A 25,716-nucleotide genomic window follows, 5' to 3' on the forward strand; every position below is an offset into this window, starting at 1 on the left:
CCTTTTTTATATTCATTTGAGTATTGTTCAGTAATTTTCTTTGTTTTTTTTTTTTTTTTGTTTTTTGTTTTTTTTTGGGCCAAACCCGGCGTTGCTCAGAGGATACTTCTGGCTGTCTGCTCAGAAATAGCTTCTGGCAGGCACGGGGGACCATATGGGACACTGGGATTTGAACCAACCACCTTTGGTCCTGGATCGGCTGCTTGCAAGGCAAACGCCGCTGTGCCATCTCTCGGGGCCCAGTAATTTTCTTTCTTAGTGTGTCTTGTCTTTTAGTATTTTGGTAGTCTATTAGAAACTATTTGGAAGAATTCCTTTATTTATTTTTTGTTTGTTTGTGTTTGTTTGCGGGCCACTCTTGGCAATCCTCATCAACTACTATTACCTCTATATTTAGGTATCACTTCTGATCAATTCAGTATCTAATATTGAACCCAAACCTCTTTCATGTAATGCAGGCTGGTTTAGCCCCTTGAACTCTGTCTAGCTCAGTGTTTCTTCAATTATTGGTGTAGGGTACTTATCTGAGACCCACCCATTTCTGGGAGGGGTCTTGGGAACCGGATAATAGGTGTGACTTTACCTGCAAAGCCCGGCCCATTCCTGGGAGGGGTCTTGGAATAGGTAGATAAACCCGGAAGCCAAGGGATTAAGGGGCTTTTGCCTTTTGGCCCTGCTGGGCTCTCTGAGGGAGATGGCTAAAAGAGGATAAGACGCAGGGCAAGCCTAGGATGGCTGTATGCTTGAAAGGTTATGAGATAGGCCACACACATGTGGTGGCTAGGGCCTAAATAAAGATGATTCTTCCTGAAGCCTGCCTGTGAGTGAGTGATTTCGCGTTTCACCTGGGCCTGAAACTCGCCGGTTCATGGGGTTGCTGAGCCTCGTGGCCTGGGATGGCAGACAGAGAAATCCACCTCCATCCATCGCCATCCAGCTCCATCCTTAATTATTTAATACAACATCTGGCGCCCGAACAGGGACCTGAATCCTGGACCCAAGAAAACAGCGAATATGGTAAGATTACTGCTCTTCTGTTTCATTTTGGCTCTTTTCAAATGGAGTCAGCCCAAAGGGTTTGACCACATAAAGCCATGTTCAAATATGGCCGCAACCCCTTCCAGGGAAAGAAGGGCAACTGAAAAAAGAGAGGTGGAAGCTTGCATCACCTCCAGCCCAGGCCCAGGCCCAGAACTGAGACTTTGTTACAAGAAACAAAAACCTCGGCCTGTACAAAAACTGATTAAAAGCTTAAATTGGAAACGAAGGAGAAAAAAAGACTGTATTTAAAGTGGACTGATTTTCTGAAAATGACCTGCGGCTTGAATTTGGATTTCAACTTTGGAAATTTCGGACTGAACTTTTAGTTTAAATAACTTTGAACTTTGAACATCCAAAAGCCCTCTGCAAAAAAGCTGTGGCCAAAAACTGGCTTGCTAAGTGCTGCCCTGAGGGGAAAAGCGGCGAAAAGTTATCAGCCCAGAAGCAGAAATGCCTCAGCTCAGCTTTGCTCCGTGGCAAGCCTGAAAACCTGCAACCTTATGGTCTACAGAACCGTCTGCGGGGCCTGAAACTAAAAGAAAGCCACGTGGTAAGATCAGCGTGGGACAAACCAGCAAGTTTACAGAAGCCACGTGGTGAGATCAGCGTGGGACAAATTAATCATTTTAAGTATAGGAACTAAGCGGGTAGTCTTATATTTTACTCATAGTTGGTGATGGAATAAGTTTTAGTTAGTTAGTGGTTAAAAAATAAAAATAATAGGAAGGTAATACAGCTTAGCCCATTTAAAATCTGATTTCTAACCACCTGCATCTTTGTCTTAGTCATTTTCTTTATAATGTAAATGTGTTTTGTTGTCTTTCATAGTTAATATTTTCAATTGCAAAATGTTTTACTGTGTATTTTAATGTACTTAGCCTGTTTTTAAAATGTATGTTATGCATGTATGCTAAAGTACTTGTGTATAGAAAAGGTATAGGAACATGAAGTTCCCCCAATATAGTTTAAAAGTATAGAAACATAAAAGTTCCGGAATAATGCTTGGTAAAAAAGCATTAATAGAATTTTAGGTTACAGGTGTAAAGTATATTTTGCAAAAATATGTTTTTAAAAAGGGCTGGTATATTAATTTTCACTTTATTACGTTGTTGCATAAAAATATTAACCCACCTTTGGCTAAAGGTGGAGTCAAAATTACAAAAGGCTCTTTTTATATTTCAAAAAAGGAGGAAATGTAGGGTACTTATCTGAGACCCACCCATTTCTGGGAGGGGTCTTGGGAACCGGATAATAGGTGTGACTTTACCTGCAAAGCCCGGCCCATTCCTGGGAGGGGTCTTGGAATAGGTAGATAAACCCGGAAGCCAAGGGATTAAGGGGCTTTTGCCTTTTGGCCCTGCTGGGCTCTCTGAGGGAGATGGCTGAAAGAGGATAAGACGCAGGGCAAGCCTAGGATGGCTGTATGCTTGAAAGGTTATGAGATAGGCCACACACATGTGGTGGCTAGGGCCTAAATAAAGATGATTCTTCCTGAAGCCTGCCTGTGAGTGAGTGATTTCGCGTTTCACCTGGGCCTGAAACTCGCCAGTTCATGGGGTTGCTGAGCCACGTGGCCTGGGATGGCAGACAGAGAAATCCACCTCCATCCATCGCCATCCAGCTCCATCCTTAATTATTTAATACAACAATTGGTAGTACTTGAAAAGAATTTTTAATAGCACTTCTAGTGAAGGGGTTTTGGGGCCATACCTGTTGATGTTTAGGGCTTACTCTTGGCTCTGGATTTAGTTATTAATGCTTGTGATGCTCAGGATGCCAAGATCAAGTCTGAGTCTGACACATAAATGCAAGCTCTTTGTCCAATTACTATTTTATCTCTCTGAACCCTCTTTTCATTTTTTATACTTTTTTGGGGGGGTTCTCTCTTTTTTCTTAATGAATATAAATAAGAATTTGTCAGTTACATTTTTATTTTGGTTTTTCGGACCACACCCATTTGATGCTCAGGCATTACTCCTGGCTAAGTGCTCAGATATTGCCCCTGGATTGAGGGGACCATATGGGACACCTAGGGATCGAATACCATGGTCCTGATCCTTGGCTAGCACTTGCAAGGCAGATACACTTTACCTCTAGCGCCACCTCGCTGTTACATTTTTATTGATATTTTATTTATTTCAGTTACATTTTTATTGATATTTTATTTATATACCATTCTTTGGTTTCCCTGATCTTTTGTATTGTCTTTTTTATTTTTTTTCTAGTTCTCCTCAAAGTTTAATTATTTTCTTTACCTAACCTAAGGTCTCATTTGTCCTGTGTTTTATAAAACACTAAGATTTATATTCAATAAAAATTTTATTTTTTAGTTTGGGGGTCACACCTGAACCTGTGCTCAAGAATCACTCCTGGTGGGGGCCGGAGTGATAGTGCAATGGTATGGCTTTTGCCTTGCATGCAGCTAATCCAGATGGACCTAGGTTTGATCCTAGGTGTCCCCGAAGCCAGGAGTAATTTCTGAGTGCATAGCCAGGAATAACCCCTGAGTGTCACCCCTAGAAAAAAAAAGATATACTCCTGGTGATTCTTGGGAACCATCAAGGATGCCAGTGATAAAATGGGTCAGCTGTAATGGGTCAGCTGTGTACAAGGCAAGTACCTAGCTGTACTATAACTCTGGCCCCTCAATAATTTTTTTTAAATTTGGTGTTATATTTATCTGAATTTTTTCTTATTTCATAATGTAACCCAACCTACATTGATATGAACTTTCTTCCTAATGCTACTTTTACTGCCTCATAAGTGATAATCATATCATTATTCTTTTTTTTTTTTTTTTTGGTTTTTGGGCCACACCCGTTTGACTCTCAGGGGTTACTCCTGGCTATGTGCTCAGAAATCGCCCCTGGCTTGGGGGGACCATATGGGACGCCGGGGGATCGAACCTCGGTCGGTCCGTTCCTTGGCGCGCTTGTAAGGCAGACACCTTACCTCTAGCGCCACCTTCCCGGCCCTCATTATTCTTATATATTTACAGAAATTCTTGTTAGTCTTTGAGTTGGGATGTGAGTGGATCCCAATGTAGTGTGCTTGAGTGAATCTTTCTCAACTCATTTTACCCAATGAATCATTTTGCTATATAGATGGTTCTGGAAACATTAAGCATAATTTAAGCATCTTTTTAATTTATTAGTTTAATAATGAAATTCCTAATTTCAATAGTTCAATAAATTTATTAAGTGCTCATTATAATGCCAGATTCTGTTCACCCTGAGGGTTGCTGCAGTCAATGAAACAATTAATATTGAGAAAATATAATAACATGTGATATTTCTGAAAGCATTTTTTTTTTTTTTTGGTTTTTGGGCCACACCCGGTAACGCTCAGGGGTTACTCCTGGCTATGTGCTCAGAAGTTGCTCCTGGCTTGGGGGACCATATGGGACACCGGGGGATCGAACCGCGGTCCGTCCAAGGCTAGCGCAGGCAAGGCAGGCACCTTACCTTTAGCGCCACCGCCCGGGCCCCAGCTGAAAGCATTTTTTAAAAAGAGGAGTCCTAAAGACAAATTTGAAATATTATAATTGTTAAAATAGTATTCTGACAACACAGTACTTATGTAAATCTATCATATATTTGGCCAGGTACTCAACTAGACTATAATTAAGAAAGGATAATAAGATGACTAATGAGTGATTGGTATCATAAGGTCAGTACATGAAACATCAACTAGATTTTATGTCCTTAAATAGATTTTATAGTCTCTGCTCCTTCTGTAAAGGTCACTGAAGGAACTTAATACCTTTTTATTTAAAATAAAATGCTAAAAGTGAAATGGCCTTTTCACATCTTATTTGAATAAGTTAAATAGAAAATTTTGCTTTATTTCTACAAAATTCTGTTTTTCATATTATATTTTGTATTTGACATTTTTCTTAGCTAGATTATCAGAGAAAACAGACTTGAAAAGTTGCAGATTCATTGTACTGTGATATAAAATCAATATTAATAAAATAATATGTATATACATATGTGTATTTAATTATAAACTTAATTTTGTCATTTAATACAGAAAATATAAACAAAGTTTAGGTATTCTTACCATCTTTCATCAAGGCAGTTTTGTGAAGTTTCATCATATAGAAGAAAATGACACCATAAATTTCTTTAGAGTGTTCTGTATTCAAAAACAGATACCCTTTTTATAACTTTACTATTTTTTTCCTTAATATAATACTTTAATGCATATAACTAATTTGATAATATGATGAACTAGGATGAATATCTTGTACTATAGAATTTTCCTTTCTCTTTGAAAATAGGAGGAGTAAATGATTATATTTTTATAACCTTTAGACAATAAAATGCAGTAAAATGTATTTTCTTTAGCTGAAATTATTTTAATAATGATTATTTTTCTAGACTACTTACTTATGTATCTATGTACATAAATAAATATATTAAACTATTTTATATATTTATGCATATATATGTAGAGGAGGTCTAAGATATATCTGTATCTTAAAAGATATAACATCATCCTATAGATCTTGCATTATGACATTATTTTTACAGTTTATGTAAAATATATATAATTTAATTTTTAATTTGATTTTAGGTGCTGTAGTTTACAATACTGTAAATGATAAGGATTTATGCATAGCACAGTCCAGCACCTGTAACCCTGTATCAGAGTATTCACATCCCTCAGCCTTGTGCCAGTGTCCCATCATCCCCCCACTTCCCTTTCCTGTGCTAAACTTCATACCCAAGACCAATTATTAGTTTCTGTAGCATTTGTTACTCCTGATCGTGTTTCTTTATATCCCAAATATGAGAGAGACCTCTCTCCTAACTTACTTTATACTGTCATGGAAATAACTATAGTCTCTGTACATGCTCTTTTTCTCTTCCCTAGGTCTTTTTTGCTGTCTGGAAACTTTCCACTCAGTAGTGGATGATAAGATCAGGCCTCAGTAACTAGAGATCTCAGTATTTGCACAGGTCATAGGATGAAGACTAGAGTGAAGTCTTTCTTAACGTTTCTAAAAGTTCTGTTTCAACACTGTAATTTTAATCAGTCTTGGTTTATGCACTGATCCTAGTATGAAGCCTAGGATAGTCTTTCATTATGTTTTCAGAAGTTCTGCTCAGTTGCAGTTGCCTCAGCAGACCTCTGGAATTAGCGATCTTGGTTGTTTTACTGGTCGTAAGCCAAAGCCAAGACTAGTTTTTTTTTTTTTTCACATTTCTTTTTTAAATTTAATTATTTTTATTGCACTTAAAATATTGTAGTTAAGATAATATGTTTACAATAGTAGTTATTGTCTTGATGTACAGCGTCTTTCCTGTTATATGTACCTAATGTATTTTTCATTTCTGTTTTTTAAACTCTACCATGGAATAATATTGAACATTTGTTTTGTATTAGTAGCAGTCTGTTTAATGCTCATAGCAAATTTAATAGCATAGAAAATTCTATAATTTACTCACCCATTTAATGTAATTAATTATGTCATATTTTGTCTTTCTATATTTACTGAATTAACGGTTTTCTGAGGCTATATATATTTTTTTTTTTTTTTGGTTTTTGGGCCACACCCGGTGACGCTCAGGGGTTACTCCTGGCTATGCGCTCAGAAGTCGCTCCTGGCTTGGGGGACCATATGGGACACCAGGGGATCGAACCGCGGTCCGTCCGAGGCTAGCGCAGGCAAGGCAGGGACCTTACCTTTAGCGCCACCGCCCGGCCCCTGAGGCTATATTTTTTAGTTTAATTTTATATAGGTTTATGTCAATGTTAAAAGTGATTTACAGGACTGGAGGTATGGTATAACAAGTATTTCACCACATTTCATATAGCCTGATCCCAGTTTGAACTGTTACTGTGTATGATTCCCTGAGGCTGCCAGGGATCACTCCTGGGCAAAGAGTCAGGTAGAGTACCTGAGGATCATCAGGTGTGTCCCAACACCTCCCCTGATATATAGATAAAAATAAATTACATGACAGCATCACAGTATTGTTTTATTTATATTTATATTAACTTTTTTATATATGGAAAAAATGCTTCACGAATTTGCGTGTCATCCTTGCGCAGGGGCCATGCTAATCTTCTCTGTGTTGCTCCAATTTTAGTATATGTGCTGCTGAAGTGAGCACTATATTAACTTTTATCAGTGATATTTTTACTTTAATATGTTTTACATTACTTTTTTTTAGTACCTTTTTATTTCAACCTAAAGAACACTAAACTGTTTAGTGTTCCTTGTAAATATATTTAATGGTGATAAAAACATTTATTTTTTGTTCATGTTCTTTTTACATCTTTTGTGGAAGTTATATTTGATGGGACTTGGTGGCTTCTCCCAATGCAGTTCTTGAGGGCAACTCTCAGTGGTGCTCAGGCATAATGTAGTGCTGGGGATCAAACTCAAAGATCTTGCACGCAAAGCATAATTTGATCTTTCTTCTTAGTCTTATCTTTCTCATCATAATTTAAAAATAATTTTTAATTGATAGTTAAAATTTTTCTTTTATTTTCCTTACTTTATTTTTTTGGGGGGTGGGGGGACACCCGGTGGCGGTGGTGGTGCTCACGGCTTACTCCTGGCTCTGTGCTCAGAAATCACCCCTGGCAGGCTTGCAGGACCTTATAGGTTACCGGGATTTGAATCAGTGTCCATCCCATGTTGGCCATGTGCAAGGCAAAGGCCCTGCTGCTGTGCTATCGCTTGGGACCCCAATAGTTAACATTTTTAAGGGGAAACTTTTATGGTTACACTATTCTTAGTTGACAGTTCTCTTGTATTCAAAAATTGAATATATTTTCGTACTCTCTACAAAGTTTTTACTGACTTTAGGATTATTGGGAGTTACATGAATGAAAAGATGTGCCTTGTATGTGACAAATTATTTTTGTCTTGTTGCTCTCAAAAGTCTTTTCTTTGACTTTTGACTATTTACAAATTGTTTTAGTGTAGCTCTCATTGTGTTCGAACTAGTAGGACATTTATTTTTGCTTCATTTTCTTTTCTTTTTTTTAAAATATATTTTTAAACAACTTGATTACATACATGATTGTGTTTAGGTTTCAGCAATGTAAAGAACATCACCCATCACCAGTGCAACATTCCCATCTCCAATGTTCCAAATCTCCCTCCTCCCCACCCTACCCCCACCTGTACTCTAGACAGGCTTTCTATTACCCTCATACATTCTCATTGATAGGATAGTTCACAATGTAGTTATTTCTTTAACTAAACTCATCCCTGTTTGTGGTGAGCTTCATGAGGTGGGCTGTAACTTACAGCCCTCCTCTCTTTTGTGTCTGAAAATTGTTATTGCAAGAATGTCTTTCATTTTTCTTAAAACCCATAAATGAGTGAGACCATTCTGTGTCTTTCTCTCTCTCTCTGACTTATTTCACTCAGCATAATAGATTCCAAGTACATCCATTACAGGAAAATTTTATGACTTCATCTCTCCTGACAGCTGCATAATATTCCATTGTGTATATGTACCACAGTTTCTTTTGCCATTCAACTGTTGAAGGGCATCTTGGTTGTTTCCAGAGTCTTGCTGTGGTAAATAGTGTTGCAATGAATATAGGTGTAAGGAAGGGGTTTTTGTATTGTATTTTTGTGTTCCTAGGGTATATTCCTAGGAGTGGTATATATATAATAAAAAAATTGAAAGCATTCCCACTGGAGTTAGGCACAAGGCAAAGATGCCCATCTCCTCCTATTCAATATTGTATTAAAAATTTATCAAGAGCAAACAGGCAAGAGAAGGAAATAAAAGGGATACAAATTGGAAAAGAGGTAGTCAAACTACCTCTCTTGGAAGATAACATAATGAAATATATTGAAAACTAAATAATCCACCAAAAAAGTCCGTAGAAACAATAAACTATTATAGCAGAGTAATGGGCTAGAGTCAATACACTAAATTGGTTCTATTTTTTCATTCAAATAATCAGAGGATAAAGAAATCAGAGAGTCTATCCCATTTAAAATATTTTAAAAACAATAAATACCTTACAAAATATCAGAAACCTAGACCACAAAAACCTTAAAGCATTTATGAAAGAAGTTGAAGAAAACCTAAAGAAATAGAAAAACATTCCATGATCAAGGATTGGAAGAATCAATTGTATTAAAATGACAATCTTACCTATCGTACTATATAGATTCAATGCAATTCCCATTTATTGTCCATCCTATCCATTATCCTATCAGACAACATACTCTAGGACTTTGAACAGTGAGTTTATGTAGAATAATAAAAGATTCTGAAAAGCCAAAACCATACCTAAAATGAAACTGGGACCATCTCATGATTTAACTTGAAGCTGTGCTACAAAGCCATAGTGGTTCAAACAGCATACCTAAAACAAGAAACTGGGAGTATCTCATTACTTAACTTGAAGCTGTGCTACAAAGCTATAGTGATCCAAACAACCTGGTATTGAAATAAAGACAGATTTTTTTCAACCAATGCATTAGAATAGAATATTCCAATTATAAACTCACATATATGACCAAGTAATATTTGTCAAAGGAGTCAGAACATGAAATGAAGACAGCCTCCACAACAAATGGTGGTTAGACAATTGGATAACCATATGTTCCTACATTGTTGAAATGTGCCATTCTCACTCAGGTGAGATGATATATAATTGTTTTATTGACTTGTATTTCACTAATGATATACACTTTGCCATGTGCCTATTGGTAATCTACTTAATCCTCTGAAAAGTGTTTGTTTATTTTCTTTTCCCATTTTTATATGGTTTTGGAATTTTTTGTTGCCTTTGTGAATACATTATATATCCTGGTTATCAAGACTTTATCTTATATATTGCATGGAAATATTTTTCTCTATTCATTTAGTTATCTTTCACTTTAGTTCATGCTGTTTTTTCCATGTATTAACTCTTTACCTTATTTATTTTTTATTTTGTTTTCTTTGTCAGCAGTAACAGATAACTGAAGATATTTTATACGTCCAAATCTTGGCATGTTCTGCCTATATTTTCCTCAGAGTACTCTATATTTTCCAGTCTGATTTCAAGGTCTTTCATTCACTTTAAATTGACTTATGTGTAAGGTGTGAGATAAGATTAAGCTTTAGTTTCATACACAGAGTTTTCCAGTTTTCTAACCACTTATTTGTTCAAGAGACCATCTTTACTTCATTTCATCAATAAATAGCTGTCCATATATATGAGGTTTTGTCCTGGGAGTTTTCATTTTGAACCATTGATCATTGGCATATCTTTTCCCAGTATCAAGTAGTTTAGATCACTCTAATTTTATAACATTGTATTTTATAATGAGACACTCACATTTATTATTTTTCACTATGGCTTTGGTTATTCATGATCTCTTCTGATTCCATGCAAACTTTCTTGAATTTTCTAGGTCTTTAAAAACGTTGCCTAAATCTCAATGGAGATTGCTTTGAATCTATATAATTGCTTATTTGTGATAGTCCTTTGCCCTTTTTTTTTTTTTTTTGGTTTTTTAGGCCACACCTGTTTGATGCTCATGGATTACTCCTGGCTAAGCACTCAGAAATTGCCCCTGGCTTGGGGGGACCATATGAGATGCCAGGGGATAGAATCGTGGTCCTTCCTTGGCTAGCGCTTGCAAGGCAGACACCTTACCTCTAGCACCATCTCACTGGCTCCTGTCTTTTTTTTCAATATTGATCTTCTAATACATGTGAATGGAATATATTTTTTATTTCCTATGGTCTTTTTCTATCACTTTCTTAAAGTGATTATGGCACTGATCTTTCTTGATTTCTAGATACGTGATGTTTTTGGATATGGTTTTAAATAGGATAGACTTTGTGATTTTTCTCTTCCAATTTATTTCTTTTTTGTTTATAAGAATGCTACCTATTTTTGTTTTGATATTATAGATGGATACTTTGCTGTGTAGGTATATTGTTTCTAACATTTTTGTTGACCCTTTTGAGGGTTTGTGTGCATATTATTATGTCATCTGTACATAGTAATAATTTGGCTTCATATTTTCTAATTTGGATCACTTTAATTTTTTCTTGACTGGTGGTTGCTGTAGTCAAGACTTCTAATATTATATTGAATAAAACTGGAGACAGAGGGCATCATTGTCTTGTGTCTGATCATAGAGTAAATGCTTTTAGATTTTCATAATTAAGAATGTTAATATATTGTTATAGATTGCCTTTGAGGAAAGTTCTCTCTACCCCTATTTTGTTGAGTGTTTTTCAATCATGAATGGATATTGGATCTTGTCAAAAGTTTCTTTGTATCAATTGATATTACCATATGGATCTTATCTTTCCTTTTATTAATGTGAACTATTATGTTAATTGATTTACATATGTTGAACCATTTTTCATCCCTGGAATTAATTACACTTGGTCAATGTATATGATTATATTTGTTATTGGATTTGATTAAAATTTTGTTTAGGATTTTGGCATTGATGTTTATTAGGAAGATCAGTCTGAAAATTTCTTTTCTAGAAATGTCTTTGTTTTAGGGTATGAATGTAGTCTTAACTTCATAGGAAATCTTAGGAAGGATTCCTGTGTCTTCCATGTTTTGGAGGAACTCAAGGAATTAAAGCACTAATCTTTTAAATTTTGATATAAATCACTAGTAAAACATTATGAACCAGGCCTTTTTTATGTTTGTGAGAATCTTAAATTGTTTTAGTGTCCTTAGTTCTGAAAGTCTGTTTAGGCTTTTTACTTCCTTCTCATTCAGCATTGGAAAGCTAAATAATTATTTGTTTTCTTTCTTTTTTTTTTTTTTTAGGTTTTTCGGTTTAAAATAATTAAGTTGTTTATTATAAATTGCATTGTGTTTTGAATTGTTCAAGAATCTATTATAATTTCTTCCCTTTCATTTTTGATCCAATTTATGACTATTTTGTCTTTTCTTTCTCCTCAAAACAGGTTGGCAATTTTGTTTATTCTTTCCAAAAACCAACTTCTGCTTTCAGTGATCTTTGAATTTCTTTCTTGGTTTCTATGTTGTTGATTTGTGCTCTCGTTTTTACTATTTTCCTCCTACGTTTATTACTTTTTGTTCCTTCTCAGAGGAACATCATCCTATTTAGATGTGTTGTTTGATTTAAGCTTTTTCTTCTTTCTTAAATAAGCCCCCATTGGTATGACTTTTCCTCATAGTACAGCTTTTGCAATATCCCAGAGATTCTGATAGCTTGTATCTACATTGCCATTAAATTTATGGAATCCTTGTGTATCTTTCTTGGTGTCCTTTTTGTTCCAATTGCTATTTAGCAGTGTTTTATTCACTTATTGAAAAAATTTTCATCTTCTTTCTGTGGTCAATTTCTACTTTTATTACATTGTGATATTGTACAATGACTATATTTATATATTTACATATGATTATGTTATGCCCTAGTATGGGATCTTACCCATAGAATGTTTCATGTGAAGTGGAGTTCAATATGTATAGTTTTGGTGGGTTGAACACCCCTGCATCTCCAGCAATCTCAGTTCTTTCATCTCCTGAGTAGGACTCTTGCCTATTTTTTTTCTTTTCTTTTTTTTTTTTTTTTTTTTTTTTTTTTGGTTTTTGGGCCACACCCGGTAACGCTCAGGGGTTACTCCTGGCTATGTGCTCAGAAGTTGCTCCTGGCTTGGGGGACCATATGGGACACTGGGGGATCAAACCGCGGTCCGTCCAAGGCTAGCACAGGCAAGGCAGACACCTTACCTTTAGCGCCACCGCCCGGCCCCGACTCTTGCCTATTTACTGATATATAGGTTGATCTGTGTAAAGATGAGCATTGAAAGACCCTATATTATTGTATTCCTTTCCATGTTTTCTTCATAGGTAGTAAAAGCTTTATGAACTTTTCTGGACCTTTATTTGGTGCATAAATATTGATAGTTTTTTTTAATTTTTGTTCCCTTAGTCACTGTCTCTAATTTCCCTTTTATATTGAATGTTATTTGGTCTGATATATGTATGGTTGTCCCAGCTTTATATTTTTTTCCAATGACTTGTATGATTGTTTTCTACCCTTTTACACTGAGTCTGTATTTATTCTTTAGGTTTAGATGTGATTTCTGTCAGAGCAGATCGATCAATTTTCTTTGCTGGGGACTTCAGTCCATTGATATTGAGAAAAATTAATAATATATAGGGTTGTTGTGCCATTTATGTGCCATTTATACAAGATTCTGTTTTTGTTATAAGCTGCTTCTTAGTAATTCTTAGAGGACTGGTTTAGTTGTCTTAAATTCTGCCAATTATTTTTTGTCTGAAAAGGTGCTTATCTCTTCATTGAGTCTTAATGATAGCTTCACAGGCTGGTAGAATTTAGGCTGGAAATAGTTTTCATTCAATACTATGAATACATCAGTCCACTCTTTACTGGCTTACAATACATCAAGTGGAAAGTCTGTTGCAAACATTATTTCCCTTATATTTGAGGATTTTGTTTTGTTTTGTTTTGTTTTTAGTTTTTGGGTCACACCCAGTGATGCTCAGGGTTTACTCCTGGGTATGAGCTCAGAAATTGCTCCTGGCTTGGGGAACCACATGGGATACCAGGGATCGAACTGAGGTCTGTACTGGGTCAGCTGAGTGCAAGGCAAATTCCCTACCACTGCATATCACTCCAGTCCCATATTTGAGGGTGTTTTAATTTGCTGCTTTAAGCAGTATGACTTCATCTTTTAATTTACCATATTGATTACTATATCTTGGTATTGTTGTTTGTAAAATCACCTCACTCACCATATCTCCAACTCTAGGTGAATGAGTCTGAATCAGGGTTGCACATGAAATAATCCAAACTAAGATAAGGGTGAAACACATGTAGTCTGGCAGTCTTCTACCTAGTATGGAGGGCTAGCTGCCCACCAGAACTGCCATTTTTTTATTGAGTACAGAGACCATCCTGAGTGGGGCAGTAAGAACAAATAACTCAGGCTGTCCTGAGTGAGTCCCACCTAGGTTTACAAATAAGACCATCTGTGTTGAGGGGTAAATTCAAGTTGTAAACAAACATAAAGGCACCAGGATTGATATTTGTTTTAGGTAAAATAAGGTGTAACCTTTCTAGGGATATACCCTATGAATACAAAAATCCCTTTCTCACACCTATATTCATTGCAGCGCTATTTACAATAACCAGACTCTGGAAACAACCAAGGAGTCCTTCAACAGATGAATGGCTAAAGAAACTGTGGTACATATACACAATGGAATATTATGCAGCTGTCAGGAGAGATGAAGTCATGGAATTTTCCTATGCATGGATGTATATGGAATCTATTATGCTGATTGAAATAAGTCAGAAGGAGAGAGATAGACCCAGAATAGTCTCACTTATCTATGGGTTTTAAGATGAATAAAACATTTTTACAATAATTCTTAGAGACAAAAGAGATGAGGGCTGAAAGGACCAGCTCACAATATGAAGCTCACCAGAGTGGTGAGTGCAGTTAGAGAAATAACTACACTGACAACTAACATAACAATGTGAATGAATGAAGGGTCAGGTCGGAAGTGGGGAAGGAGGGAGATTTGGGACATTGGCAATTGGAAGGTTGCACTGATGAAGACGGGTATTCTTTATATGACTGAAATCCAATTACAATCATATTTGTAATCAAGATGTTTAAATAAAAATATTAAAAAATAAGGTGTTACCTAATACTTGTTGCCCTTTTTAAGACTGTTTTGTTTTATACTCTTTTTTTTTTTGGTTTTTGGATCATACCTGGCTGTGGTCAGGGGTTACTTCTGGCTCCATGCTCAGAAATCGCTCCTGGCAGGCTCAGGGGACCTTTTTTATACCCTTAAGTCCTCTTGAATCTGCACAGGTGCACAGGATCGTGACCGTTTCTATGCAATAATTTCTTCTGCCAACCATTCTTTTCCTTTTCCTCTTTTCTCTCTTTTGATATTCTTCTCATGTGAAGATTATTGCTCTTGCTATTATCTTTCAAAAATCTTTCATTCTGGGGCCAGAGCAGTGGCACAAGCAGTAGGACATTTGCCTTGCATGCAGCAAACCTAGAATGCAGCTAACCTAAGATGGACTGTGGTTTGATCCCCCAGCATTCAATATGATCCTGCAAGCCCAGAGTGATTTCTGAGCACATAGCCAGGAGTAGCCCCTGAGGGTCAAGGGATGTGACCCAAAAAGCGAAGTAAAACAAAACAAAACTTTCATTCTTTTATCTCATTTTTGTCACTTTGTTTTGGGTGATGGTCAGTATTTAGAATCCCAGGCAAGTTCATGACCGGGTAGCTTACCATGGAATAGGACAAAAAAGGACAAGTACCTTTGGATTCAAATTATCTATCACCTTCAGCCAATCAGGTTAGGGGAGAGTAGAATGTGAGCTTTGTGTGCTTATGGAAAAGCAGGTTATGAGCTCTGTGTGTTTAGTGAAAAGCAGGTATGAGCCTATTTTTAGGAGATTAGATGAAAGCAGGGTGTGTGATCTGTGAGTTTATCTACATAGCTCCTTTTTTTTTTAAAAAAAAACTTTAGTTCAGGTGGTTTTACTGCTGAGGCCAACTGGAGGCTTTATTACACCTATATGGACCCAGAAAATGTTTTTACACCAAAACCATGTCCATTGAAATGAAGCATGGTCTTCTTTCTTCCTTTGTCTTTAGTATAAGTGGTTGTTATTTTGGATCTGTACAGTAAGAACTGGGGTGGTAATTTTTAACTTAAAGTTAGAATAGAGTAAGTTAGCCTTTCCCAGAAAGTTTGTCTAACCCCAAAGGGTCCTTCTTCTAGGTCCTGGGGGGAGACTGAGGCTCCATTTCCCTCATTTTCTTCTAACTAGTGGCTGTAATTTTAAGAGAACCTTGTAATCTTGCAACCTTGTAACTTTAAAAGACCCTGTAAACAATGTACTTGAGCCATTTTGCTCACCCATGTCCATGTCATAGCTGGAATAGCACAACACCTGCCCCAGTGTCCATCTGAGGCTCTTGGTGGAACTCATATTTGGGGATGTTGGGATGCAACAGAAGCTTAAGTTAAACCAATATGACTTTTAGTGTTCAATGCAACCTTTCAATATGTTCAGAGTTCTGTTAAGACTGATCTGCAACATTTGAATTTTAGATTTTCTAGATCTAAATGATGGGAACTCCTTTACTATTTTTCATTAAGATATTACATTTTGGGGGCCGGAGAGATAGCATGGAGGTAAGGCGTTTGCCTTTCATGCAGGAGGTCATCGGTTTGAATCCCGGCACCCCATATGGTCCCCTGTGCCTGCCAGGAGCAATTTCTGAGCCTGGAGCCAGGAATAACCCCTGAGCACTGCCGGGTGTGACCCAAAAACAAAACAAACAAACAAACAAACAAACAAAAAAAAAGATATTACATTTTACTTGCAAACAAGTATACATATTTTGTGTCAAACAAAATATAAATTTATAAAAGGTATTGAAAAAAGCTATTTCTCCATTCATACCATAGATACAATTTACCTCTTTGCAATTGGCCATAGAACATTCCCCCTTGAATGGGGGAACTTTGGATGGTAAATTTTTGTAGGAAGGTTGCTCTAGGGGAGAGAATAGAGTAGGCCCATGGAGATATACCATTGGGAAACCAGGGGAATATGACCTCATTGCTGTATCTATCCCTCAATTGATGCTATTCTCCACTATACCTGATTCATTGACATAACAACATTGTATTTGTTGTTTCCCAACAAATACAAATATCCCCCCTTTTACTGCTATGATCAAATCAAAGATACATTGGTTTTGGAAGACTACTTTAGCCACTGAGCTAATCTGTTGCTAGAGAGCAGACAGGAAGTAAAAGCTGGTGTAAATGATCTGCAGCTTCTGGGCAAAGTCATGGACCACAGTCAGTCCTAAGCCTGAGCCCCACTTGAAAGTCTGATTGATGTGGTCAGTCCAGTAGCAAGTGGCAGTCCTCTTATTCCAATGGCACAAAACTTGAAAGGATACCAAAAAGGAAAAAGAGACTATGTGAGAAGAGACCAAGACACAAAGGGTGATGAGATGCAGGTGTAGTGGGGTCTTTGGTTGTTGTGTCATTACTGATTGGTGTCTTTTGGAGTCAGATCATCTCACAGAAACAGCAACAAATATTGGCTGGAGTAGTGGAACACAGAAAAAAAACATTCTTAGGTTTCTGAATATTGGCATTGGTCAACAAGGGAAGTGTAATGGAATGGAAAGGGCTTTCCTAGGTACAACACAGACAGACATATAGACTATAAACATGAAGGTGGACACCACACACACATATACACACACGCACACACAGTCAATCAATTTGCTCCAGCTGTTATTCTGACCCATAGAGGGTGGCAGGGATGAAACTGATATTGGGTTGAGAAAGGAAAGGATATTTCCTATGGCAAAATTAGTTTTGTCAGCAATTAGAACTTTGTCCCAAGTTTCCCAGACTCACACAATGGACTCTAATTTCAGAGTATTTTACATGGAAATGGGTCAAAATGCTTCATTGGTATAAAGCTGGAAAGTATGGCCAATCAAAGACAGTTATATGTTAACATTAGCAGTTTGCCTGTTCTGAGAGAGGTTATTAATATTCTCTTAGACACCATGAGGGTGCCTTAGTGGCCTCTGCCAATGTAACAGTAAGGAAATTTTAAACCAGTTACTGTAATTTCCAATTCCTAGGAATCATTGCTCATGGTGGTAGTCTTGACTATAAAGGTACTATAAGTTAAATTATGCATTCAGTATCCCAAACCAATCAGCTTTTATCATATCCTTGTTTTTTACATATCACAAAAAACTAAGGAGTTCCAAAGACTGTGGAAAATTTTCTTTCTTTCTTTTTTTGCTTTTTTCACTCCTGGCTCATAGGACCATAATGGACGCGGGGGATCAAACTACTGTCCTTCCTAGGTCAACCTCATGCAAGGCAAATGCCGTAATGCTTTGCCACTGCTCCAGCCCCTGGAAAAGTAAACAAATTCTTTAACTCTTTTAACTCACCCAATTTTTGTAATTCAAGGGCCATTTTCCCACCCAGATGGTCTGAATTGATTCCAATCTAAGAGTATATGTTTATGACTCATAGCAACAGCAATTTTATACTACCTTAATTTTAATAGACAAAAAAGTTATATAGATACTTCATTATAACTAGGTATAATATATATTAGGTATACATATATATTTAAAGACAAAGTTGAAAACAATAAAGCTTTATTTTTTGGGATCTTTACGTATAGGCATAATTCAAAAAGAAAAAACATACAAAAGATATATTTACATTTTAAAATAAAAACAAATTATTTTTTTATTTGGGGAAAAAGTGAAAAGAGCTGGATCTCAGACTGTGCAGGTTGAATTTGATCACAGTAATTTGGTCTCCCTGAACACCACTGGGTGTGCCCAAGTTTAACAAATCTAACCCTGAGTAAAAAAATGTACTTTGCTTTAAACTATAAATTTATGTTAAAGGTTTTTTTGTTATTTTTACTTTTTATTGTTTGGAGAAATTTTGTCCCATTGATTATACTCTCTTCCATAGTTTTATTTTTACTGATGGTTTCCTACTGTCTTAATTTTGTTTAATGCATTACCATTGATTACATTTTCTTGGGCTTCAGATTTTTTTTGTATTGCTTACCATAAATTGTATAAAACAACATTGTTTAATTTTATTCAGTTCTTTCAATAGTAAAGCATTGCTGATCACTAGGATGTTAACATCTATTTAGTCAATCTTTTACCCACTTAAGTTGTCTTTGAAAATACAAGGTTTAAGAAAATAATGATTCTTAATAAGCAAGATGATTTTTCTTTTTATACTTTGCTGGCAAACATCTCTTTTAACTTTTTCTGATTTTTATCTTTAAAAATTTATTTTGACTTTTTCATAATGTTGCCTCTAAGAAACTATTTGTCATTTCATTAAGAAATGTATGATAGGACTGGAGCAATAGCACAGTTGGTAGGGCATTTGCCTTGCATGCTGCAGATTTGGGTTAGGTCCTAGGGATTCCATCTGGTCCCCTGAGCACGTCCAGGAATGAATCCTGAGTGCAGAAGCAGAAATAACCTCTAAGCCCCACTGGTTATGGCCCCCTAAAAAACAAAATAATACAGAAATGGATAACAGAATTTCTAATTTTTTTGTTCGGGGGGTATTTTATCTGTGGTATCATTAAAAAAAGTTGAGGCATTAGAGAGATACCTGAAGTAGTAGATTATATACTAAGTTTGTATAAAACCCTGAGTTTAATCTCCAACAATGTCTACCACAGTACTAACTGATGTATTTCTTTTTTTTTTTTTTTATTTTTGGGCCACACCCGGTGACGCTCAGGGGTTACTCCTGGCTATGCGCTCAGAAGTCGCTCCTGGCTTGGGGGACCATATGGGACGCCAGGGGATCGAACCACGGTTCGTCCAAGGCTAGCGCAGGCAAGGGAGGCACCTTACCTCTGGCGCCACCGCCCGGCCCCTAACTGATGTATTTCTACTCAGTAACCCACTCTTGCCATCAATAACATGGAATATTGTACCATAAAATACAAAATAAAAATAAGAAAAACATGATTTTAATGGGCAGGTTCAAATATTAGCACACATGCCAACAATACCCTGATTTTGGTCCTGGTACCACATGACTTTCTGAGAGTTTCTGGGTTTAGCTCTGATGACATTTAGCAATTCATGGACTCATGAGTACTGTCAGATGTTGTCCTGTTACTTCCAACAGTGCCTCTTGACAATTCTAGAACTACCCTATAATGCTAAATATGTTTAATCTAAAAGCCAGACATAATATCATTTAAGCAACATTCTAATCATATTTTATATGTCATTTATTTGGGTTTTTCCCACACTATCTTTAAATATATATGTACACCTAATATATATATATTATACCTAGTTATAATGAAGTACCTATATAACTTTTTTTAATCTATATAACTTTTGTGATTTTACTTGTACTAACTTAAATGTGAGTTATACAGAAATAATTTATGTAATAAAAGTAGTATTATTTGCCAAACTGGAAGGATTATATATACACCTTCAAGCTTAGCAAAGGGTAATTCTTGTATGTGTGTATGTATGTATGTATGTATGTATGTATGTATGTATGTATGCACAATTTAAAATATGTGAAGTGATGAATGAATGAAGAAAGGAATGAAGCAAGGAATGAAGGAAGAAATGAAAGAAGGAAGAATGCCTGATAGAGTATTAGATTTAGGTTTAGATTAGGTTTAGATTTCAGGGTATATGAATTTATATATTTCACAAAGCAAAATGGAAATCATTGAACACCATGATCATCATAAGTATTAGTTATGTTTGAGTTATTGGATCAATACATTCATAAATTATTTGTATTGACTACTGAGAGCCAGAATAAAAATTTTACATAATATTTTACATAATATTGTTTCAAGGGTGCTTTCTTACTCCCCACCATTTTTCTTAATGTCTGTCTAACTAAGATAGCTTGTATATAAATGTGAAAATCAGTTGCTAAGTAGTACTTCTTTATTTTTAAAAATATTTTTTGTTTATTTAGATGAAAACAACTGAATTTGATGTTTTTATTTTTCTTTTAGGCTCAGTTTATGAACCTCTTAAAAGTATTAATCTTCCAAGACCTGACAGTGAAACCCTGTGGGATAAATTGGATCATTATTATAGAATTGGTAAGAAAAATTTCCTTAGGTAGCTACAATTATAATTTATTTTGCTTTGTGAAACTGTACACATTGTGGGAGTGATATTGTTTTTGTTTTAAATATTCTGTAGTCTCAATGTTTATGCAGGTATGTATCCTAGATAATGGGACTCTAATAGGAATCCAGTAAATTATACATTCTTTGAATAATTTATAATTTTAAAATTATTATCAATATCTTCTCTAGCTTTTTTTGGGGGGGGCACACCCGGTGATGCTCAGAGGTTACTCCTGGCTATGTGCTCAGAAATTGATCCTGGCTTGGAGGACCATATGGGATGCTGGGGGATCAAAGCGTGGTCCATCCTAGGCTTGCACGTGCAAGGCAGATACCTTACTGCTTGGCCACCACTCTGGCCCTCTCTCTAGCTTTTGCGGCTTCTCATTAGTCAGATGGCTGAACTTTATTATTAATTTAACATAATAAGTTTTTGTAGAACTATTCTTTTCTCCTTTATCTATAGTCCTTTAATATTTGCCTATTACTCCTAGTATTTCTTAAGCTTTTATATCCATTTCTAATTCATTGAGAATACATATTAATGCTATATAATGTTAATATCAGATTACTATTTATTAGTATTTTATTCCAGGAACATGGCAAAATTCATTTTTTCATGTGAGTAAAACAATATGAAGCATTCCAACATATTTTTATATTGCCTTTTATTATCTTTGAAGACATAACTAGCTAAAAAAGACTTATTCAACTGTTTCATCTACTTATTTATAGGAGATTCTTGCATTGGTTCCTAATTCATTGTTGTAAGCCTAGCAATGTAATGTTCAAGAGTAGCAGTGTTTTAGGTACCACCAGGCCTACTCTCAAAATATTAGGGGTGAGTTATGTGATACTGAAGGTAACATTCCAGGCTCAAACTCATTTGGCATGTGTTCTGCCACTTGAAATATCTTCCTTAGCTACCTTAAAAAATGCTTAATTATTTAGTTTGGACTTTGAGAATTAGTTCTTTAATGTGGATCAATAAGTATTCTGGTAGCATGAAAGGTTGAGACAAACAAATTTATATCTTTAGTAAATTTTTAAGCAATAGAGTGCCTTTGATCTATGAAAAACTATTCTGGAGCAGAGATTTAGCTGAGTAGTAGAGCACTTTGCATCTGTGAGGCCCTTGTAGTGTCTTTTATGAGAGAGGTATTTAGTAAAACAGTAAATTCAGTCTTATAATTAAATAAAATAATTAAAGTAAAATACCCTCAAAACACTTATTTACTTCCTTTATATGTTCTATAAGTATGTAATTCAGTTTAAATATATCCAGAACGTAAAATATAGTAAGTAAAATGGATATATTCTTCTAGAGACCAGACACAAACAAAATAGTTACACACATAAAAATCATCATCAGACATAAAGGAAAAAAAAAGATCAGCCAATCAGAAAATGAAGCATATTTTCAACATAGTACTTTAGCACAGAAAAGAACAACAAAAGTTGGAGTACATTTGCAAATCCAAAACCAACTCATACTGCTAATGGCCAGAACCCTATGTATAATGTTAATTTAGACATTAGAATATGTTAAAGACCCTGTTTTGATTTTGATTTTTTGGGCCATACCATATGATATTGAGGATTCCCCTGTGCTTAGTGCTTGAGAATGACTACTGATAGTTCTGAGGCACCATGCAATGTTGGGGATCCAACCAGATCTCCTGAATGCAAAACATATGCCATAATCTATGTTAAATTTTTTTATTGAATGTTAAATGTTTTTAAATTAGCTAAATCCTTTCCTCAAAACTAGAAAAAACCCTTCATGTATATGAATTTCTAATTAGTCTGGAGTGATTTGCACTGACTGTTTTCACATCTTCAAAAGTTTTATGCCTTAACTAAATTTAGGTAGAACAAAGAAACTTGGGCCAGAGCGGTGGCACAAGCAGTAAGGTGTCTGCCTTGCCAGTGCTAGCCTAGGACAGACCTCCCTTGGATCCCCTGGAATCCATATGGTCCCCCAAGCCAGGAATGATTTCTGAGCGCATAGCCAGGTATAACCCCTGAGTGTCACCAGGTGTGGCCCAAAAACCAAAAACCAATGAACCAACCACCAAACAAACAAAAAAACAAAGAAAGTTGTCAGAAGTGAGATGAACAAACAAAAAGACCTTCCACTCAAAGAAAATGGATGTCTGTACAAATTTATTCTTTGTCTTATCTTCAATTGTAGTTAAGGCAACATTGCTACTGTATCAAAGTCCAACTACAGGACTTTTCCCCACTAAAACGTGTGGTGATGATCAGAAGGCCAAGATCCATGACAGTCTGTACTGTGCAGCTGGAGCTTGGGCTTTGGCTCTAGCATACAGGTAAGCCAGTGTGAGTGTCTGCTAAACACTAATGTATATTATAGTTGTAACTTCAGGATTATCTGCCTTTTATTCACTCACTATATGATTTGTGACTCTCCATTTAGACCTAGTTTTTGTTGTGTGTGTGTGTTTTTTGAAGAGTTCACATAAGGTTACCTATTTCATGAATTTGTGGATAAAGTTTGCATCTCTAGGTTTTAAAAAGCAGATTGAACCATTCTCACTGAATAGGTTGTGTCAGTCATAACAGATGGTTATTTTCGAATTGATAGAAATAGAGTCTAGAATAGTTAACAGTTTTGTTAAAAGTTATGTAACTAGTTAATGATAGAACTGGGATAAGCACTCCTTTTATACTTTTCTGCCAGTACAGTTCTTTCTTACTATAGTATATTTGGATTTTTAAATCTTGTTAGAGAATTTATTTTATAAAATAAAAATACGTTCATTATGTATAAATTTTTTTATTTTATCATATAGGGAAAGAATATAATTTTATGGAGTTGAAGTAACAATTATTTTAATTAGCAAAAAAATCTTTCACTTAGAGAAACAAAGTAGTTATAGAGAATCATTATGAAGCCCTTTTTACTTTCGTAATATTATATTGGTGATTTGCTTAAATGAAGAATTTCATGTGAAATTTATATAATGTTTGTTTCTAATTCTCATTAAATACTAGTAATGAAATTATATTGATTAGAAAGAATGCCCTTAAAATTAAATGTATTATATTTATGTTTAAATATTATCTTTATGAATGGCATCTCTTAAAAATAAATGATATATTGGTATTTATTTTAGGGTATATGAGCCTTACTCTAATTGTTCTCAGTGGCTATTTCTGATTGCACTTACCGTATTTTCTGGTGTATAAGACAACTGGGCGTACAAGACGACCCCCTAATTTTGCAGTTAAAACATAGGTTTAGGCCTATATTCGCTGTATCGAACAGAACGTTCCTGTGCTGCAACTGTATGTACCACAGTAAGCCAATCACAACAAGCAAAGGTTCAAAGGTTATACTGTATTAGACTTCCTCTCTGACTCTGGCCAATCTGAGCAGGCTTTTTACAGTGTAGATTCGGGTCCAGAACATTGTCTAATTTGCATGCATAAAAAAACCTGCTTGGATTGGCTGAGTTAGAGAGGCGGTCCGAGCAGCCTTGCAGTGATTGGTACAGGATTGAGTTGAAAAATTCGTTTTGTGGCAATATTCAGACAATTTTCGTTTAGCGGCATATTGAAACATTTTTCGGGATATACTTGGCATATAAGACGACCCCCGATTTTCAGTTGACTTTTTTTTGTTTCAAAAGTTGTCTTATATGCCAGAAAATATGGTAGGTATGAGTGACCATGACAGTGTGTAGGTGATCATATGTGGTGTAAGAGATTTGAGCTCAGGGTCACCCACAAGCAAGTCAAGCACTTTACGTCCTAGACTATCTCTCCTGCTCCTAAAATTATTAATTTGAAAATTAATGAGTAATCTGTGATTTGAGTTTTCTAGTTGTGTTATTTTTCAATCTCATCAATAATAGTAGAAAACTTTGCGTCTATTTGAGTTTATGTGACTTTATGTATTTGTAGTGAAATCTTAAAAAGTTATTTTTGCATAGTTATATATTTATATTTAGGAATATAATTAGGATGTAAAAATATAGTATGGGGACAACAAATGATAAGACAATAGAATCTGAGAACTGGCCTTATAGTACTTGGTTTATCAAGAGTGGGGATAGTGTCTGCGGGGGAGATATCAAAGATTCTGAAACAATGGTAGAGGATAGAGTATAATCTAATTGGTTGCAATGGTAGAATGTTGTACATATGAAACTTTATCATTTAAAGTATTGACAATTAAAGTTTTAAATTAAAAAAGTCTAAATATTGAAGCACATTTAAAGAGGAGATGTTTTCATGCAAGAAGTCAACCTATTACTTCTAGAACAGGGTCAGATTTACAGCTGTTAGGTGAATCAAATAAAGTAGGAGGACATATATTAGTGTTGACAAACATTCATATTACAAATCTATGTCCCCCATTGTCTTTTTCCCCCACTCTCTCCCTGTATTTGAGACAGGCATTTTATTTCTCTCACTCACTACCATTCCCATGATAGTTATTAGTGTAGTTATTTCTCTAACTGCACTCACCTCTCTTTGTGGTAAGCTTCATATCATGGGCCAGTCCTTCCAGCCCTCATCTCTATTGTCTGTGTATTATTACAATAATGTCTTTTATTTTTCTTAAATACCATAAGTGAGTGAGACTATTCTATATGTCTCTCTCCTTGACTTATTTCACTCAGCATAATAGTTTCCATGTCCATCCATGAATAGAAAAATGTCATGGTTTGCATAGTATTCCATTGTGTATATGTACCACTGTTTCTTTAGCCACTCATCTGTTGTTGAACATCTGGGTTGTTTCCAGATTTTGGCTATTGTGAATAGTGCTACAATAAATATAGGTGTGCAGAAGGCATTTTGTATTGTGATTTTATGTACCTAGGGTATATTCCTAGGTGTAATATAGCTGGATCATAGGATAACTCAATTTCCAGTTTTTTGAGGAATCTTCTCCATATTGTTTTCCTTAAAAACTGGACTAGATGGCATTCCACCAGCAGTGAAT

At 35.6% G+C, this 25,716-nt stretch overlaps 1 protein-coding gene and 1 non-coding gene across 2 annotated transcripts in view; one reads left to right on the plus strand and one right to left on the minus strand.

Annotated features, from left to right (window-relative positions):
* PHKB (phosphorylase kinase regulatory subunit beta) overlaps window positions 1–25,716 on the plus strand; it is a 273,872-nt gene that overhangs the window by 21,417 nt on the left and 226,739 nt on the right. The window contains exons 2-3 of the mRNA XM_049786246.1: window positions 20,619–20,708; window positions 22,933–23,071. Coding sequence (XP_049642203.1) covers window positions 20,619–20,708; window positions 22,933–23,071 — 229 coding nt within the window. The remainder of the gene's footprint in view (window positions 1–20,618; window positions 20,709–22,932; window positions 23,072–25,716) is intronic.
* On the minus strand, window positions 7,057–7,163 carry LOC126029123 (U6 spliceosomal RNA). The gene has a single exon (XR_007502776.1). It is a non-coding gene; the product is annotated as a U6 spliceosomal RNA (small nuclear RNA).

Source organism: Suncus etruscus, chromosome 14 (assembly GCF_024139225.1).
Source record: "Suncus etruscus isolate mSunEtr1 chromosome 14, mSunEtr1.pri.cur, whole genome shotgun sequence".
Lineage (NCBI taxonomy): Eukaryota > Metazoa > Chordata > Mammalia > Eulipotyphla > Soricidae > Suncus > Suncus etruscus.